The sequence below is a fragment of the Perca fluviatilis genome, chromosome 6 (genome assembly GCF_010015445.1).
Source record: "Perca fluviatilis chromosome 6, GENO_Pfluv_1.0, whole genome shotgun sequence".
NCBI classification, from domain to species: Eukaryota; Metazoa; Chordata; class Actinopteri; order Perciformes; family Percidae; genus Perca; species Perca fluviatilis.
In genome coordinates this window covers 2,035,928-2,055,812 of record NC_053117.1, presented here as the reverse complement: position 1 = coordinate 2,055,812, position 19,885 = coordinate 2,035,928, and the positions used below count along the sequence as shown (strand labels likewise).

The window sequence follows — 19,885 nt, the reverse complement described above, 5'->3', positions numbered from 1 at the left end:
TAGCTACAGACACAGAAATGGCACATCCTAAAGAAAGCTCATTGTGGGACTGGCTCTAGTGGCTGTAATTCTGCACCAAGGCTGAATTTCGGGAAAGAGACTTCAGATACAGTATTAGGGGACCACTAAGGTCTATATAAAAGAGACTTCAGATACAGTATTAGGGGACCACTAAGGTCTATATAAAAGAGACTTCAGATACAGTATTAGGGGACCACTAAGGTCTATATAAAAGAGACTTCAGATACAGTATTAGGGGACCACTAAGGTCTATATAAAAGAGACTTCAGATACAGTATTAGGGGACCACTAAGGTCTATATAAAAGAGACTTCAGATACACTATTAGGGGACCACTAAGGTCTATATAAAAGAGACTTCAGATACAGTATTAGGGGACCACTAAGGTCTATATAAAAGCTACTTCAGATACAGTATTAGGGGACCACTAAGGTCTATATAAAAGAGACTTCATATACAGTATTAGGGGACCACTAAGGTCTATATAAAAGCTACTTCAGATACAGTATTAGGGGACCACTAAGGTCTATATAAAAGAGACTTCAGATACAGTATTAGGGGACCACTAAGGTCTATATAAAAGAGACTTCAGATACAGTATTAGGGGACCACTAAGGTCTATATAAAAGCTACTTCAGATACAGTATTAGGGGACCACTAAGGCCTATATAAAAGAGACTTCAGATACAGTATTAGGGGACCACTGAGGTCTATATAAAAGCATCCAAAGAGCACCATGTCATGGGACCTTTAACAATTTTTGGAAAACCCTGGTTTAGACAGATAATGCTAAGGATTCCTTAGCATAGGTCACTTTCCTCCTCGATCAGGAGGAATCAGATCTGAAGTGCGTAACAAGACACTATCAGTGTACCTGATCAGGGATTTGGCTTGTACATAAAATATTGTTACTGTTCTCACATCTTGGTATCAGTAATTGCACTGTTAGTGTGGCTGGGTTAGCTCAGTTGGTAGAGCAGGCGCACATATACTGCATAGAGGTTTACTCCTCGATGCTGTGGCTGTGGGTTCGACTCCGACCTGTGGCCCTTTGCTGCATGTCATTCCCCCTCTCTCTCCCCTTTCATGTCTTCGTCTGTCCTGTGAAATTAAAGGCCTAAAAATGCCCCAAAAAATAATCTTTAAAAAAAAATGTAATTACACTATTAGTTACAGGGCACGAGGGGGGCATTGAAGGGTTCGAGAAGTCTGTTCTGGAGGCTCGTAATGGCCCCAACACCTTACTAAGATACCTAATATAGTCTTTTCCTTAAATCTGTCACCCGTCTGTACACACAGAAACCAAGTAAACCAAACCAAAAATGCATTGCTTTATTGTATTGAATCATACGTTAACTTCAAGGACACGTGATATTAATTTGAAAAGCAGGTTATTAATTGATTATAATTACCGTCATGTTGGTGGTGCAGTGATTACTGTCAATATTTGAGGTTATTTTGTGTTCCCTATTAAACAATAAATTAAAAAAAAGAATTCATTACAAATGCACAGCCTTTATAAAGTACAGGTAATATTGTCACAAAATCCTATTACAGCAGTGTTTTCAAAAATGCCCTTGTATCACAAATAACTTCAACGGATATTGTTTAAGCCAGAACTTAATTCTCTCAATGGCCTTCATTGTCTCTCTCTGAAACACACACATTTTCTCTCTCCCTCTCTCTCACACACACACACGCACACACACACGCACACGCACACGCACACGCACACACACACACAAATGTACGTCTGGTTCACCATGCTTTCACGCTGCATTTACACATGTGCGCCGCTTCTGTTTTTGCAAGCCAACAAAAGAAAGGTGAAATTACAGCTCTTTCACCTTTCGCCAGCACATCTCAATTGCACATTATGCAGCTTGTACTTAACAGTAACGTTATTATACTGATATCACAAGAAGATGAAAAGACATTCGGGAAATATTAGTTTAATAATTTCACTTCTACCCTATGCAGCTGCAGACATCTTGTTATATAGTTTGTTGATATGTCCAGACTGTTGAGAACATGGAGCAGACAGAGATATATGAGCCATGACTACACTACACAGCTTGTGTATGGTTGATCCGGTCGAGCAGGCACTGATGCAGATATTTGGCTGAGGATTCGTTGTATGCACCACATAAGACAGAATGAAGAGAAAGTGTAAGCAAAAAAGTCAAGGTGTGTATAGTCTCGCATTGCCAGACCTATCTCCACAGCGTTGTGGAATAAGTAAGATGTGTATAATACAAGATCTCATTGGGTTGTAAATAAGAAACATTTGGCATGCTTTATAGTAGTCCTTTTCTAATGTAGATCAAGAAAGACGCAAGTCTTTATGGGATACCGTGAACAAAATAATTATGTACTTTTTTTTCATATTGCAGTGTTGCGTAAAAAGCAAGCTACACAGTGGGTCAGGCTCCTTCCTGCTCTTGCAGTATGTGTATACAGTAGATGTGTGTGTGCGTTTATGTGCATGTTAGCGTTGCAGTGTTAAACTGTCCTGTCGGCTCCTGAGCGCTTCCGCACAACCTTTTCGTCTTTGACCTGGTCCACTGCCAGTGTCTCCAGCTCTGCTAGCGGTGGAGCCAGGGGAGGGGTGCCATGTGGGATGCGATGCGCCACGCCCACGTGAGCCCTGTACTGACGGTCCCGAGCGGGGCTGTGACGAGGGCTGGCCGTAGCACCCAGGGGAGCCACAGGGGAGCGCTCTGAGGCAATAGGAGGGATAACGGCAGGCCGTTCTCGCACTACCTGCGGTTCGGGAGAGTCTCTCCCAGCCTGAAGGAAGGGTGTGGGGTCAGGCATGGCATCTACTGTCTCCCGCAGAACCAGCCGTCTACCGTCCGGGCCGAGCCGATACACCTCTGTTAACTCTGGGTGAAGAGGCTGGGAGAGACTCTTCTTCATGCGACGCCGTGGGGTTTCAGGCTGCCTGTCCTTGGCCGGCGGAGGCGTGGGCTTGTACGAGGTGACCGGACTGACGTTGGGGCTGGCCTCGGATGAACTGCCGGCTAACAGCTTCTTCTTGGTGGCGTGAAGCTGTGAGGTGAGGTAAGCAATAGTGCTCGCTCTCTGCTCCAGCTCGCCGGACAAAACAGCCAGCTTGTGGCTCTTCATCTTGAGTTCCTCCAGGTACTTCTTCTCTCTCTCCTTAATGGTGTTCTCCAGGACAGAGATCATGGCGTTCTTCTGCTCAAGGTCCCTGAGCAGCTCTGTGTTCTCCTCCTCCTTCTTCTTGAGGTGGGCCTCCAGCTCCTCACACCTCCTTTGCAGCTCCCTGCAGCGGGCCTCACTGCTGTCTGCACACGCACGCACACACGCACGCACACGCGCACACACACACACACACACACACACAATCACACACACACACACACACACACACACACACACACACACACACACACACACACACACACACACACACACACACAAATCCTGTTAAAACAGCAGCTAAGCAGCAGGCAATATATGAATATTGTATCTGAATTAAATATTGTATATGAATATCTTAGATTTTGGATATCGTAATATGACATAAGTGTTGTCTTTTCCTGGTTTTAAAGGCTACATTACAGTAAAGTGATGTCATTTTATGAACTTACCAGACTGTTCTAGCTCTTCTGTTATTTGCCTTTACCCACTTAGTCATTATAGCCACATTACTGATGATTATTTATCACAAATCACATTGTGTAAATAGATTTTGTGAAAGCACCAATTGTCAACCCTACAATATCAATATTGAAGTATTTGGTCATAAAATGTGATGATATTTAATTTTCTCCATATCGCCCAGCCCTACAGATGTATAGTGCATACATGTTCCATAAAAATGCAGAGACATTTGTATTCCCAGACCAGACCAATCATTAGTACATTAAGCACAGACACTGACTATGGACCGTCTGTCAGCTGACAGAGACAGTATGATCCTATGGAGACTCATCTGCAGTGGGCAAAAAGCTCCAGTCTCACATTTCAGCTCTGGTAGACAGCAAGGGCACTGCTCTCCTCTGAGCCACATCACCCCCTGCCCTGCCCCACCCAGTTCCAGCCCATTCAGCCATGTTTGTATGTGTGCAAAAACCCAGGGGATAAAATACAATTGTGCATTACGTATATTAGGGCTGGACTGATACTTTTTCGATTCTTTCAGGATACATGGGTGCATTAGATTTGTATTGCGATTTTCACTTATTGCGATTCTAGTATTGGGAATCAAAGTATTGGGATTCGATAGTATTGAGTATTGTGATTGTCTTTTCCTTCTTTAACAAAAAAAAAGTTGAATAATAACACTTCTAGAGACAATATATCAAGAGACATTTCACAGTATGCACATCACATGTCAATCAGTCTGATATTTATTTTATTTGTTAAGAAGTTGCTTTCTCTTCATCTTTTGAACCCCAGTTGGAGCAGCTGAGCCCTGCTGCACTTAGCAGGTTGCAGGCTGTGCATTAGCGCTGTGACAGATAATCTCATTTCCTGCCCTCCAATCTCTGAGATGTCCCACGCTAACATAATAGTGCCTCTAACTGGAGGCCCTAATATTGCTCAGATGATCTCTGCAAGCCATGTTAAAAAGCCTGTAGCATACGTATAGTGATCCTGGTGAGACGCAGCATGCTTCCTGTTCACTTACACACAGCATGTACATAAATGAAACTGTATGCAGCCTGCCAGGGGCCTCCTTGACTGTACTTCAAGCCAGTATAAAGACAGTGGAGCTGGGGCTGTCAGACAGACCAGTGACTCCATGTCATGGCCATGGTAACGTCGGGGGAGGGGCGGTTGGCAATGAGCAGTGGGAGCTCTCATGAACAGCAGGGAGTCCCACAGTGCAATGCTTCCTGGGTGGGACTTTGTTACTGGGAAACAGGCAGAGAAATGTGGAGTAGTGTGGACGCGCTAAGGCTTAATGTAGCAAAAGATATTCGTTTTTAAACCTAAACGTGGTAGTGTTGATGTAGCCTAGGTCAACCTAATCGACACGGTGCAAGAGCAAATTAATAGCGATGGTAACAAGTGACGCTAAACATTGAATGTTCGTGGCAAAACTGATGTGCGTGTGTACTATACAGTGCAGAGGGAGTCTTACCTGAGGGATCAGAGTTTCTCACAGTAAGCTCATAGGTCAGATCTGTGAAAAAAGGAGAGAGTTACTTGCATGTGCGGCCACATGAGGTTGCAAAAGGGCAGCTATCAAACAGCATGCTCCTCACACAGACTAACTAGCAGCAACGCATGTTTGAGGCGCTTTCCATATGGCGGAGTTTTCATTTAACAAGATTAGTGAGAGTTCCGCGTGAGCTTTAGTGACAGGTTAGCCAAGGATACGGAAACCAGGGCTAAAGTGTCCTGTTTTCCTGGGTGTCCATCTTGATATTATCCCTTTGTGGAAGAGTATACCTATTACTGGTGGTATGCTAAATACAGGTTTCTCATCGCTACAGCGCAGGGTGTACTCACTAATGCTTGAGTGCATTTCCTATATGTAATCACATTCTCTCTAAAAGGTTTAAAGTGTAGTGGCACCACAGTGTCTTGTTGACTTTTGGTCTCAAATATCCATTTAGGTAATACATCTGTCCCAGTTATTAATTTAGGGATACTTTATTGTTTATCTTGCTGTCTTTTCATCTGTTTAAGGCTCTAACTTAAAGGTCCCATGACATGCTGCTTTTTGGATGCTTATATATAGGCCTTAGTGGTCCCCTAATACTGTATCTGAAGTTTCTTTCCCGAAATTCAGCCTTGGTGTAGAATTCCAGCCACTAGAGCCAGTCCCACAATGAGCTTTCCTTAGGATGTGCCATTTCTGTGTCTGTAGTTTTAAATGCTATTGAGGAGGAGAGAGGGGGCAAAGGTGGAGGGTGAGGGTGTGGCCTTGACCAACTGCCGTGCTTCGCTTGTTTGCAAGCAAGAACTCTTCAGAACTCGAACCTCCTATGGCACCATTTTGATGCTACCAAACGCTCACCCGCCGTTAGCATCCCATTGACTGCCATTCATTTTGGCGTCACTTTGACAGCGAATAACTTTACATCTGAAGCGTTTGGAGACTCTATTTGGCCATTGTTTATTTCTAAAGAAACACGATAATGTGTAAAAGGCTCCATTACCTTGTACCTCACGTTATGGCTCCGTAGCAGACGTTTTTGTAAAAATAGGCTAACGATTGGGTCATAACCAAGCGACTTACTTTCGCATAGTAGAGGAATTATCGTATAGTACAGGAGAAGCTCACAGGCAGTTTCGACTTACATTAGCTGTTAAAGTTTAATTACTAATGTTAACTAGCATTTTAGTTAGCAATAATTAGCCTGTGCCCATGTTATCTCCTTACATATACCTACGCTCTCCATCTCTGCAAGATTGGGAATGATTGAGATTTACCTTGGCACAGCTACCAGAAGACTTACAACTTTCAGACAGGTTGCTCACGTCACATTTATGTCGTCTCTCTCAGTTGGAGGCTGCGCAGTAACGCTCAGCCAGCACCGGAAAAGTGCTTCTAATATCCTTCACTGGTCTCCGTCCAGAGCAACGTGCTCTGTTGGTCCATTTTATATACTGTCTATGTTTGCAAGCCATGATGTCGCTCTCTTTCTCATGGGCGGGCCAAATTCTCTGGGTGGGCAAAGCAGAGAAAGGGGAGGTAACCTTTCCCCTTATGACGACATATAGGGAAGATTCCAGATTGGCCCATCTGAGCTTTCATTTTCTCAAAGCCAGAGCAGGATACCCAGGGCTCGGTTTACACCTATCGCCATTTCTAGCCACTGGGGGACCATAGGCAGGCTGGGGGAACTCACATTAATGTTAAAAAACTTCATAAAGTGAAATTTTCATGCCATGGGACCTTTAAGGGTATCCCGCTGTCCCTGGGGCGGAAAAAAAATCATCAGGGACGATAAAAAAAGACATGGCCGCGGAATGGAAGTTAGACCTAGCCTAAAAGGAACACAACTGCGATTAAACCACAACAGTAATCTCTGACGAAGTTGTCCATGTAGAATCACGAGAGAGTACAAAATTAGAAAGTGCACGCGCACACACAGCGAGAAGATGATCCGTGATCTGAAAGCAGTGCACCTGCGGTAAGGGTTCAAAATGATAGGCAAGTGGCTGGTAGATTTGCTTCACTCATCAGCCAAAAATCACAATGCTAATCTATTGAGTGGCAGAAATTTTAACATTCACAAGCCACTTTGCTGGTGGCTGAAAAAGTTCATTTTGAACCCTGCTTTCTGGTGTCACCAGCAGCCAAACCGATAAAAACGTATCACAGAAGAGACAAAAACAAAGTTGCTTTCTCTCTCTCTCTCTCTCTTGATTTATTAATTGGCTTATGTACTGAATGCATGTAATATGAGTAAATCAATAAATATGTATGTAACAAATGATTTTATGAAATGTGAGTTAATTCATAATTCAATCATTTCCATGGTGTTTTAATTAGGCTACTTTTCACTTTTAATTATCGAAATAGTTTTATTGTAGAAAACGATTTTATAATAATTGGGACAGCCAGCAATTCCTTCAGGACGGTTTACTAAATTGTATTTCGGGACGGTTTGGGACAATGGTGAAAAAGTTAAATTAGAGCCCTGCATGTGTATTCCAGACCTGCCAACCTTGAAAAACTTTTGTTGAGTAGCAACTTACTGATTTATTGTCGAAGTTCTGGTTCATGAACACGGCGGCACGCACGCGGAATAAATGTGCCATTAAATGTCAAATCTGTATACATTTTAAATCCTAGAAAATAATTATGTTCAAGTAGGCTACTTTAATTAAATAAAACATTTTATTTAAATTATTGGTCATCCATCCATCTTCGTCCGCTTATCCGGTATCGGGTCGCGGGGGTAGCAGCTCCAGCAGGGGACCCCAAACTTCCCTTTCACGAGCCACATTAACCAGCTCCGACTGGGGGATCCCGAGGCGTTCCCAGGCCAGGTTGGAGATATAATCCCTCCACCTAGTCCTGGGTCTTTCCCGAGGCCTCCTCCCAGCTGGCGGGCCCGGAACACCTCCCTAGGGAGGCGCCCAGGGGCATCCTTACCAGATGCCCGAACCACCTCAACTGGCTCCTTTCGACGCGAAGGAGCAGCGGCTCTACTCCGGGCTCCTCACGGATGACTGAGCTTCTCACCCTATCTCTAAGGGAGACGCCAGCCATCCTCCTGAGGAAACCCATTTCGGCCACTTGTACCCTGGATCTCGTTCTTTCGGTCATGACCCAGCCTTCATGACCATAGGTGAGGGTAGGAACGAAAACTGACCGGTAGATCGAGAGCTTTGCCTTCCGGCTCAGCTCTCTTTTCGTCACAGCGGTGCGATAAATTGAATGTAATACCGCACCCGCTGCGCCGATTCTCCGACCAATCTCCCGCTCCATTGTCCCCTCACTCGCGAACAAGACACCAAGGTACTTGAACTCCTTCACTTGGGGTAAGGACTCATTCCCTACCTGGAGAAGGCACTCCATCGGTTTCCTGCTGAGAACCATGGCCTCCGATTTAGAGGTGCTGATCCTCATCCCAACCGCTTCACACTCGGCTGCGAACCGATCCAGTGAGTGCTGAAGGTCACAGGCCAATGATGCCATCAGGACCACATCATCTGCAAAAAGCAGCGATGAGATCCCCAGCCCACCGAACTGCAACCCCTCTCCACCCCGAATACGCCTCGATATCCTGTCCATAAATACTACAAACAGGATTGGTGACAAAGCGCAGCCCTGGCAGAGGCCAACCCTCACCTGAAACGAGTCCGACTTACTGCCGAGAATCCGGACACAGCTCTCGCTTTGGTTGTACAGAGATTGGATGGCCCTGAGTAGAGACCCCCTCACCCCATACTCCCGCAGCACCTCCCACAGTATCTCCCGGGGGACCCGGTCATACGCCTTCTCCAGATCCACAAAACACATGTAGACTGGTTGGGCATACTCCCAGGCTCCCTCCAGGATCCTTGCGAGAGTAAAGATCTGGTCCGTTGTTCCACGACCAGGACGGAATCCACATTGTTCCTCCTCAACCTGAGGTTCGACTATCGAATCGAAACTATCGAATCGAAACTATCGACCGAATCCTCCTTTCCAGCACCTTGGAGTAGACTTTACCGGGGAGGCTGAGAAGTGTGATACCCCTGTAATTGGCACACACCCTCTGGTCCCCCTTTTTGAAAAGGGGAACCACCACCCCAACCACCACCACTCCTTAGGCACCGTCCCAGACTTCCACGCAATGTTGAAGAGGCGTGTCAACCAAGACAACCCCCCTCTACCATAGAGGGCGTATTAGTCGGATTTAGAGGTTCCTCAAAGTGCTCCTTCCACCGCCCTATTACCTCCTCAGTTGAGGTCAACAGCGTCCCATCCTTACTGTACACAGCTTGGATGGTTCCCCGCTTCCCCCTCCTGAGGTGGCGAACGTTTTCAGAAGCACCTGTGTGCCGACCGAAGTCTTCCTCTCCATGTCTTCTCCGAACTTCTCCCACACCCGCTGCTTTGCCTCTTTCACGGCAGAGGCTGCAGCCCCCTCCCGGGCCCCCTTGTCCTGCAACTGCCTCCGGAGTCCTCTGGGATAACATATCCCCGAAAAGACTCCTTCTTCAGTCGGACAGCTTCCCTGACCACCGGTGTCCACCACGGTGTTCGTGGGTTACCGCCCCTTGAGGCACCTAAGACCCTAAGACCACAGCTCCTAGCCGCGGCTTCAGCAATGGAAACTTTGAACATTGTCCACTCGGGTTCAATGCCCCCAGCTTCCACAGGGATGCACGAAAAGCTCCGCCGGAGGTGTGAGTTGAAAGTCTGTCGGACAGGGGCCTCCTCCAGACGTTCCCAATTTACCCGCACTACCCGTTTGGGCTTACCAGGTCTGTCCAGAGTCTTCCCCCACCCCCTGACCCAACTCACCACCAGATGGTGATCGGTTGACAGCTCCGCCCTTCTCTTCACCCGGAAATGTCACAACCGGCCTCAGATCAGATGAAACGATTATAAAATCGATCATTGATCTTTGGCCTAGGTGCTCTGGTACCAAGTACACTTATGAGCATCCCTATGTTCGAACATGGTGTTCGTTATAGACAATCCATGACTTGCACAGAAGTCCAACAACAAACAACCACTCTGGTTTAGATCAGGGAGGCCGTTCCTCCCAATCACGCGCCTCCATGTGTCTCCATCATTGCCCACGTGGCGTTGAAGTCCCCCAGCAGAACTATGGAGTCCCCCACTGGAGCCCCACACGGCTACAGACTCCACTCAAGGTCTCCAAAGAAGGCCGACACTCAGCCTCACTCGTTTGGTGCATATGCACAAACAACAGTCAGAGTCCCCCCCCGCCCCCCAACAACCCGCAGGCGGGAGGCGACCCTCTCGTCCACCGGTGTAAACTCCAACATAGTGGCGCTCAGCCGGGGGCTTGTGAGTATCCCCACACCCGCCCAGCGCCTCACACCCTGGGCAACTCCGGAGAAGAAAAGAGTCCAACTGTGCGTAGAGGTAAGCCCCACCAGATCTAACCGGTAGCGCTCCACCTCCCGCACAAGTTCCGGCTCCTTCCCCCACAGAGAGGTGACATTCCACGTCCCCAGAGCCAGCGTCTGCTGCCCGGGTCTGGTCCGTCGAGGCCCCTGACCTTCACTGCCACCCGTGTGGCAGCACACCCGACCCCAGCGGTTCCTCCCACAGGTGGTGGGTCCATGGGATGGAGAGGGAGTTGCCACGTTGCTTCTTCGGGCTGTGCCTGACCGGGCTCCGTGGCAAACCCAGCCACCAGGCGCTCGCTGACGAGCCCGCCATCTGGGCCTGGCTCCAGACGGGGGCCCCGGGCTTCCTCCGGGCAGGGTAACTTCACCTCTTCCTCGTTGGCTAATAGGGTTTTTGAACCATTCTTTGTCTGGCCCCTCACCTGAGACCACTTTGCCTTGGGAGACCCTACCAGGAGCACACAGCTCCAGACAACACAGCCCTCAGGTTCATAGGGACACACAAACCTCTCCACCACGATAAGGTGATGGTTATTGGTCATATTTAATACAATTAATTGGATCATAATATAATCCAATAAAATAAAATATATTACACTGCATAATGAGCACTTTTACTTTTGGTACTTTAAGTATATTTTGATAATTTTTTTGTACTATTACATAGGGAAGATGTTGAATGCAGGACTTGTAACTGACAAGTCATTTGTAACTCTACAACACTGTTTTTTCAACTTTTACTGCGATACATGATCTGAGTAACAGTCTTCCACCTCTGTAAATCACCACCAACAGTCGTGCATGAATACCTGCAGCAGTGTTTAACACTGAAAACACACAGCTCAGTTCAGCGTTTCCTTGCAGCTCTGCCACAGTAGCAGCAAACCTTTAACGTTACCTGCCGGTCACATTGTCTCTAAACAGTCCGCTCACAGTGAAGTCCTGCACGGATCAACAGATGTTAGAGTCCGGCGGCTGCTCGCTCTGTTTGTTACGCCCACCGAGCAGATTGATGCGCTCACAGAGCCAAGCTTTGCAGATGATACCGCTCGGTGTTTGGCTAGCTAATAAGCTGTTATAGTCTGTTAGCTTGAGCTTTGTCTGAAGGCGGCGAACGGCCAGCCAAAGTCCGACAGACACATTCTGCACATCCTCCGCTCAGTTTAACCGCTAACCCCCCGGTACCGGTCAGAGAGGCGTGTTTACTTTGTGTCTCGGTCTGGTGCGTCCAGCGACGGGCTCCGGTCAGTTTTTAATTAGCCTACATTACAGTAACAGTTAATTTTCTTACGGTATGAACTTAGGAAAGGTAAAACAATATAAGACCTTTGTAACGAAATCCAAGACTTTATAAATGCAAGGCTTTATTAATAATAATAATAATAATAATAATATAAATACATAATATTTCTCCAAAGTTGACAGGTAGGCTACGTAAATTAATTAATTTCACAATTTCACCTTTCTACATCAAATCCGTTTACCTTTGCAAGCACCGTCCTCCCTTGGGGAAACCAACCAAACTAAACGGGAATGAGAGAGGAATGAATAACACTTGCATTCGATGCTTTCGTTTTACTCATAGACAGTGGTTTTACTATCAGTAGCCGATATCTCCGCTTGACATTAGAGGAAGGGACCCGACGGTGTGATTGGTCGAACTCTTCTTTAGTTTTTTTTCCCCCAGCATGCTCGTGGCTGCTACGCTGTTTTAGCCATAGGTTTTAGCCGCCTACTACCATCAAGAGTTAGACTGAGTCACCTGATTTTCGCATAGTTTAAAGTGACAAATCGTATCACCGTATTTTGATGTCAAAATGCGTATCTACTACGCAAAATGCGTACAGGTTGGCAGGTCTGGTATTCATAAGATATCCTCTAAGGCAGGGGTGTCAAACTCATTTTCCCAGAGGGCCACACTGGAAAAATAGAATCACACCAAGGGCCAGACATGTATAAAGTTCATTGACATGCTTTTGTTACTGCATGTCACTTTTTTTTTTTTTTACATTTTGGTAGCTTTTTTCCTAATTTTTTTTGTTTTTGTTGCGACTTTTTTGTGGCTTTCTCAGACATTTGTCACATTTTTATAAATTTGTTGCTTTTCCCGACATTTTTGTTTTGCTTTTTGTCGCATTTTTGTTGACATGAAGCCCTACAAAAGTCATCAAAAGAGTTCCTTGAATAGCCTGAATATGAAAACTCTCTCTCTGCTTCTGGGGAAAATTCTGAGGCCCTGTTAACACGATGACGCTCTCGGGTGAAAACATTTTTTTATCGGATGTGCCTTTCGTTTATACGGCGACGGCGTTTTTGGGGCTTAATAACGCAAAAAAGTGAAACCACCCTCCAGAGTGGAAATCTTAAAAACGCTCCACCGTCGCGTTACCGTCTAAAGGGTAAAAACGCAAAAGTCTGAAGACAGAGGTGTGGAGAGAGACGAGAAAAAGGCGTCTGTTGTTACGGAGTAGGCTACAGAAATTATAGGCTCCTGTTAGAATTTCAATGTAATGGCTCAATATTTAAATGATTTCAACAATGTGGATAAGGTTGTTATAGTTCGATGACGATACGTAGGCTATTCATTTGAGCCAGAGCAGGCGACAACGTTGCGGATGAAGAGAGAGAGAGAGAGAGAGCGAGCGAGTGGCAGCGGCCAGCGGGCAGAGGAGGGTCTGCTTCAGCCTCCTCTGCCCGCTGCCTCTCGCTCTCAAGCAGCGGCTGAAGGGACGCGAGGCCCAGGGTATTGGTAGTGCTCCCGTGGGTGCTGTGTTGTGGCTTATCACGGTCAACTGTGCCGGTCATCATCAGACAAACATGCAACTCCACCTCCTTGTCTTTCCAGACAAGCTTTTGTTGTTCGCTTCGGCATGTTTTGGTTTCGCGCTACTAAGGAGAGAAGTAGAAGGAAGGTTCTACGCAGGCGGGTGCCTTGGTGATGTTGTGTGGCAGTGCCACCTTGTCACCTGGAGTGCATACTACATCGAATTTCACACAGTTTTGCATCACCATATGCACGCAGATTTCCCCCCCATAACGCTTGTCTAAACGCAGAATAAAAAGTGATAACGCAACGCCACTTTTGCGTTTTCTCTCCAGATCGTTTCCGTATAAACATAGCCTGAGTCTCAGAGTTGGCAAATCTGCCCAAATTCTGCTTTGAATGTCAGGTAATTGCAGTTTAAAAATCACTTACCTGTGTTTTTGGTGTGGCGCACAAATAGGCGGGCCCAAATTTATTGTGAACCCAAATTGATATACGGGCCGGATCTAAATCTGCAGCGGGCTGGATTTGGCCCGCGGGCCTTGAGTTTGACACATGTGCTCTAAGGTGTTCTTCTTTAATGTGCTGGTTTTACCCAGCAGCATGAAGAGAAGTGAGGTGGCTACTTGTGGCCGTGCTCACCTGTGCATTGCTGTTGTAATCTGCGGATCTCTGCGTGTAGCCCCTTCAACGTGTTGGCATGGTCCTGCTGGAGGAAGAGCAGGTTTTTCTGCGCACTGTGCAGCTGATTTTCCAGTGTAACATTTGCTGATGCCATGGCTGATTATGTTCAGACAGACACACACCAGCCTTGCAACCTCCAGACGTAAGTAAACAAGGAGGAAAAGGAGAGAGAAGGAGAAGACAATAAACATAAAGTCCATCCATCTGGCAAACAGGCTGTTAATTCTCACTCTTTCGCCTATAAACATCTACATTTTGGGACGTGCTCTATCTTTGCTCCGTTTGCCAACCAGTCACATCGATCTGCTTTAGACGACAAATCAAAGTAATCACTATTGGATAATACCATCAAACCCATTCGCAATGGAGGCCATTTGACAGTTCAACTAACCAAGTAAATGTAAAAATTGTAACCCTGTCCGTTGATAAAAAGAGCAGCAAACGTTCTGAGGGAATTAAGTGAGGATGCACATTTATTACAGTAATATGCAGAGCAGGTGTGTAGGCTATCATCATTAATAAGGCTGGGTCAATGCTAAGGTTTTAGCAGAGAGAAAGAATACAGTTGTGCCAAGGGGCAAGTTTGTGTGGAGATCCAAAATTGAGAACATAAATTGGAGAAAGACTTGGCTTCTACCGTATAAGTACTGTGTTTCTAACAAAGCTAAGTACACCTCAAAATTTTACATAACATATACTTTACTAATCACCTTGTTGCTAGATTTACCGACATTGACTCTTCCTGTACATTTTGTAAACAGAATATTGAAACAATATCTCACCTTTGTTTTTGATTGTGAAATTTCCAAAAGATTTTGGACAGATTTGGAGTCTTACTTTTTTGAACCCACCAACCTTATCTACTCCTTTAACCTTAAAGATATCATCTGTTTCTACGATAATTCAGGTAATGGTGCTCTTGAGTATTTAATTAATTTTGTTATTCTGTATGCAAAATTCTATATTCACAAGCAGAAATTTTCTAACTCATCTCCTAATTTTGTATCTTTTCTCAGAATTTAAATCTCTACTGAAGTCACTTAGAACGTTGGCTATCAAAAAAAGTATTAAAATTGTGGAAACTGTAGAGCTTTTTTCCCTGAAACCTCTGACTAACTGTAAATGTATGTCTTCTTGTACTTTTGTTGTTGTTGTTTGTAATGTCTGTTATTTCTCGTTTGTATTGCCTCGTATGTTTCTATTTTTATTTTTTTTATCTTCATAAGTTTGTGCACTTGATGTTCACGTGCTGTTATTGCTTACCTGATTTTTTGTAAACTGCATTTTGTCAATAAGAAAAAAAAAGAAAAAAAAAAGGTTGTAGCAGAGAAAGCCTAAGCGTTTTTGCTTGCTGTAATAATGAACCAATCACTGACATGAAGCTGTTGATTGAGAAACTGAGAGTAAGCAGTGTGGGCCTTCAACTCAGACATCTGATAGTAAGAATAATCTAATATACACAAAATCTAATCTACACCGTATAATGTCATTTTATAAGAACATACAGTAGAAATACTCTTCCTCAGCACAGAAGAAAATAAAGTTTAATTCTTTCACTGGAATTAGAGTGGCAAATTAGTAAGTGTGGTGTGTACAAACAGATGGCAGGAATTAAATCTCTTTCCGTTACAAATGTTTCACTTTCAGTTTCCACACCACGGTCAATAACAACAAAATCAAAGATGAACACTTTGACATATACATCACAATGACGGGTGTGGCATGAAGGCTGCCAGTCTCAAGCAGGCCGCTTCCTTCCCTTCCCTTCCATGCCTTGCCCCACCTTCCACCTCCCTCCCTTTACTGGATGCCCTTGTCTCCAGAGCCAAGCCAGAGAGAGAGAGAAACAATCACTTAGCCCCCATCCCCTCCCCACCCCTCTGCCAGACATCTGTACTGGGCTGAGAGTTGAGAGCACATTGATCCCTGCAACAGCCCTCCTGAGTGCAGAGAAAGCATCTCCCTGCATACATAAGTGTGCTTCAATAAAACATCCTAGAGCTTCTCACTCTTACATAATCAGCTCACTAACATGAATAATATATCCCATGACACCACGCTGGACACACTTCCCAGTTCCAACAGTCTTCTGTGTGTGATTTTCTTTTCATGGCTTACAGAGGAAAAGGAAAACATGTGATAACAAACACACAAACTGGTGATCCCAAATAGAGTCAGCGACGTATCATAAAGGCTGTAGAGATCATCTATTATTGATGAGTAACGTGAAGTCCTTCCGATAAACCCTGCGCTGCAAGCACTTCTCTCATCCCAGCTCTTTCCTAGAATAGCTTGGATAGCTTTCCATTTGCGAAGACATGACCTCACCTCAAAACATGGCTCATGCCATGGCTTGGAGGGGACAGTGGTACAAAAGGAGTATAGAAGTTCAATGAATTCGAGAGAGACAATAAAGTTGATCTCTCTTTGTTCAGAAACAATGTTTATGGCCAAGTGCAACTCTATTAACTGTTATAAAAGACAGAGATTAATGTCAAACCACAGTGACTCTGTTGACTCTGTGTATTTCATTTTCCTAATACACAAACCAGCAAATTTCCCCATACAGAGAACATTAATAATCAATGAACTGCAGCGGCATGAAACATTAGCTAGTAGCTACCATCCTTAGCCTAAGAAAACAAACAAACAAACAGACAGACACAGCTTAGAAGTCACTGGTCTTCCTGTCAAGAAGCTGTTTCTTTGCACAAAGATCTGCATACTTTATCTTTGGTTTTGCAAAATGCGTTTAAGATAATAATATGTAGTAATAATCAACCTACTCCTAGCACATCATCAACATCTGAACGCCTCCCACGACAACAATAATATACAAATTGCAACAGCAACTAAAGGTTAACCAGTATAACCATTAAAACACCGCTTACAGGACGTATGCTACGTCTAACCCGGGAGAGATACTTTCCACGGCACTTTCAATTTCAGCACCTGCATTGCGGACAGCACCCCAAACCCACATTTCACAGCAAACCTCTGCTGGTCCTGGCAGGAGCTGCCAGAGGATCATTACTTCACACAAACGTTATTGTCAATCTTCATACAGCGATATCATTTAGGACATGAATTTCGTTATAATGATCAAACAAAACGGGTCAGGCGAACGGTGCCTGTGAACCACTTCATAACATTTCACATCCCTTGTTGTTTTATGACCTGATGTAGCTACTGTAAGATGCCATCACTGCATTTCCTACGGTCATCACAAAGGCTGTTCTTGCAGCTAATGTTATGTACTGCAGCTGTCCAGGGAGGAGCTGTCCAGTTTAAGAACCGAACACAAGCTAGCCCCAATATGTGCAATAATGAACGTCACACCAAACTCCCTTTACAACCCGTCACCCAAATAATAGCCTGCAATACACAAAAGGCAATACAGCACTCGTAGAATATAAACAATGTTTTTTTTTTACATTGTGGAGGAGTTCTGGTAAATTCGGCATACGTTGAATCCCCCACGGGACTTAATAACCGGGGGTTTAGCTAGCAACATTGGGCACATATTCGCACCTGCCACAAAACGACTCAACGATTGAAGATGAAAAAAACAACAGATATGACAGGCGAACCCCTTTATAAGGGTTAAAATATAACGTTAACTGTTTGGACGAATGCCGATTTGAAGCATGCCCGTTAAAATAGGCAAAATAAGCTGTCCTGCTTTTGCAGTGATAAAAAAAAAAATTAATACAGACATTTTAAAATGTCTTTGAATGAAACAATCTCTTCATACAGAGGAAGTAGCCTACGTATGATACTTTAATTATGCTAGCCTAGCTGAACAGCTAACGAGGCTACAACAGCACATTATCTTATGGAGAGCTTACCTTATGGCTAAAAATACGCTGCCGTCGAATATCTTGCAAAATGTTGTCAATTGTCGCTGAACATAGACTGGCCTCACCGACTAAGAGCGTTCTGCCTTGCGGGGCATGTCGGTGATGCTGTCAGGGGCTCGCCTTGGTCGGGTGAGAGGGGAGGGTGGCTGGTTGTGTCAGTTCCTATCATCTCCCTGAGCTACTAGACAAAATAAAGCGATGCATCATGGGAAACCAGGGGACAGTATCTGGCTTAAATACATCAAATCACGGTTATTTCTAATCATGCCATTCAACATTAGCCATTATAAGTACAGATTGTTAAAACAGTACAACAGAAGCCGCTATACAGGTGTTACTAACCTTATTTGAGATGAAATGTTGAAGCAGCGATTGTCAGGGACGTGCTACAGTTTTTAGTCACCAGCGTGATCACCATAGCAACAGAATATGTCACCTGTTCCATAGTGATGCATTCTCGCCATCTAGTGACAGCACCGGAATATAACATTACTGCAATAAGTCAGATTTCTGATAATTCCTTAACGCATACTACGCTGTATTTAAGTGTCAGATTGAATGGCCATTGTGCCAAACTGCCAGATGAAGTAAATTAATGAAAATAAATGAAGGCTGCTGGACAGAGTACAGCTGGTGGTGGACAGCAGAGGGGAGTGTTGCCCTTCAGTGGCAGATTAGGGCTACTACAAGAGCATAGCTGTGATCACTCATTCTTATGCTTTTTCATCTTTTTATTTTTTAGTAAGTCTTACAGTGATTGGTCTGATTATATCTGTTGCTTTATTTTGATGTTATTCATGTTACATATCTATGAATCTATTCTATTCTCAAGTGGTCTTGTCATTAGAGATTAGAGGTGATGTTTTGTGAAGTGTGGTATTTCTATTCATGGACTTCCCTAACACACACACACACACACACACACACACACACACACACACACTTACATATATATATATATATATATATATATATATATATATATATATATATATATATATATAGCATCAGCATCAAAGTGCATTTGCCAAATTTAGGTGTGGTGTTGCTTTCCCTTACTAGAGAAAGGGATAGCAACATAGATATACCTCAGTTGATTGATGTGTAATAATGAATCCATTAAATCTAAATGTAACTGTTTCTTTGACACTATATTGTATGTTTGATTTTTTGACTCTAGCAAGTGTATTAGTATAAGTAAGTTAAGTTATAAGTTAAGTATACTAGTATATTGTTCCAATGTTCTTTTTTTATATGATGTGTTGGATGCTGAGTGCTACATTAATAAAGTTTATTATATTCCAAACTACACTTCCATAGCTTTTCTATACTCAGTTTATTATAGTATGTAAATGGTATGTTATGTGTGTTTATTACAGTATATGCATTTAATTTGATTTGTTAGAATTTCTTCATAATAAATTGTACAATGTACTGTTCCCCATGCACTTTTCCAGAGGTATAATGAAACTTTATCTAAGTGATAGCAGCACTTTTGACTCTGAGTTTCCTAGTCTGAGGTATGAAAACTTGGGAAACAGTAGCCTTTTCATACTGACTTATAATATCTCCTTAAATTATTCCTGGCAAGAGAATTTCCTCAGTGACATGGCTACTGCGTAAAATGATACAAACCAAAAACAAAAGCATTAGTTTTCATTCCCAACCTAAGAAAGAAGCTCAGGTGTAAAAAGAAAATATCTCGTGGAAGAAATGGAATGATTGTCCACCTCCAGAAATGTTATTTTTTGGAAGCAGCCTTTAATCTCTCCCCGGTTTTGCATGTTTGTGATAGGGATTAAATTCTTCTCATTTCTTTATTTTTAGTGTTTCTGGCACGCTTCCCAGCTGTCTGCAGAAAGCAACTGGTTGAGGAGAAGGTAAGTTATCCTCGCTCCTGGAAAAGGGAGGTGAAAAATAATTCCCCAACAGAGACCCCAACCTTCCTGCTGATTTGCTTTGCTTACACACCGCTAGAGATCTCCATATATCATATCAGGTAGTAAAGTAGCTCAATGAGAGAAATCAACCAA

General features: G+C 44.1%; 1 protein-coding gene across 2 annotated transcripts; it reads right to left on the bottom strand.

Annotated features, from left to right (window-relative positions):
• Positions 1-1,331: 1,331 nt before the first annotated feature.
• Positions 1,332-18,241, bottom strand: ccdc92 (coiled-coil domain containing 92). 2 transcript variants are annotated; one of them, XM_039804564.1, is made up of 5 exons: positions 18,195-18,241; positions 17,841-18,030; positions 13,951-14,126; positions 5,137-5,178; positions 1,332-3,331 (listed from the first exon to the last, which is right to left on the bottom strand). In XM_039804564.1, the coding sequence occupies exons 3-5, from the start codon at positions 14,084-14,086 to the stop codon at positions 2,523-2,525; spliced, it is 987 nt and encodes a 328-aa protein (XP_039660498.1). In that variant the 5' UTR covers positions 14,087-14,126; positions 17,841-18,030; positions 18,195-18,241; the 3' UTR covers positions 1,332-2,522. The 2 variants fall into 2 exon arrangements, with proteins under 2 accessions (XP_039660498.1, XP_039660499.1); XM_039804565.1 differs by lacking the exons at positions 17,841-18,030; positions 18,195-18,241 and adding an exon at positions 15,256-15,274.
• Positions 18,242-19,885: the final 1,644 nt, after the last annotated feature.

Excerpts from the sequence above, each read along its gene's own strand:
- ccdc92 (XM_039804564.1), bottom strand. The coding sequence starts at position 14,086 with ATGGCATCAGCAAATGTTACACTGGAAAATCAGCTGCACAGTGCGCAG. Across the intron at positions 5,179-13,950 it reads ATTACAACAGCAATGCACAG|ATCTGACCTATGAGCTTACT; the intron begins GTGAGCACGGCC and ends CTTTTTTCACAG. Across the intron at positions 3,332-5,136 it reads GAGAAACTCTGATCCCTCAG|ACAGCAGTGAGGCCCGCTGC; the intron begins GTAAGACTCCCT and ends GTGCGTGTGCAG.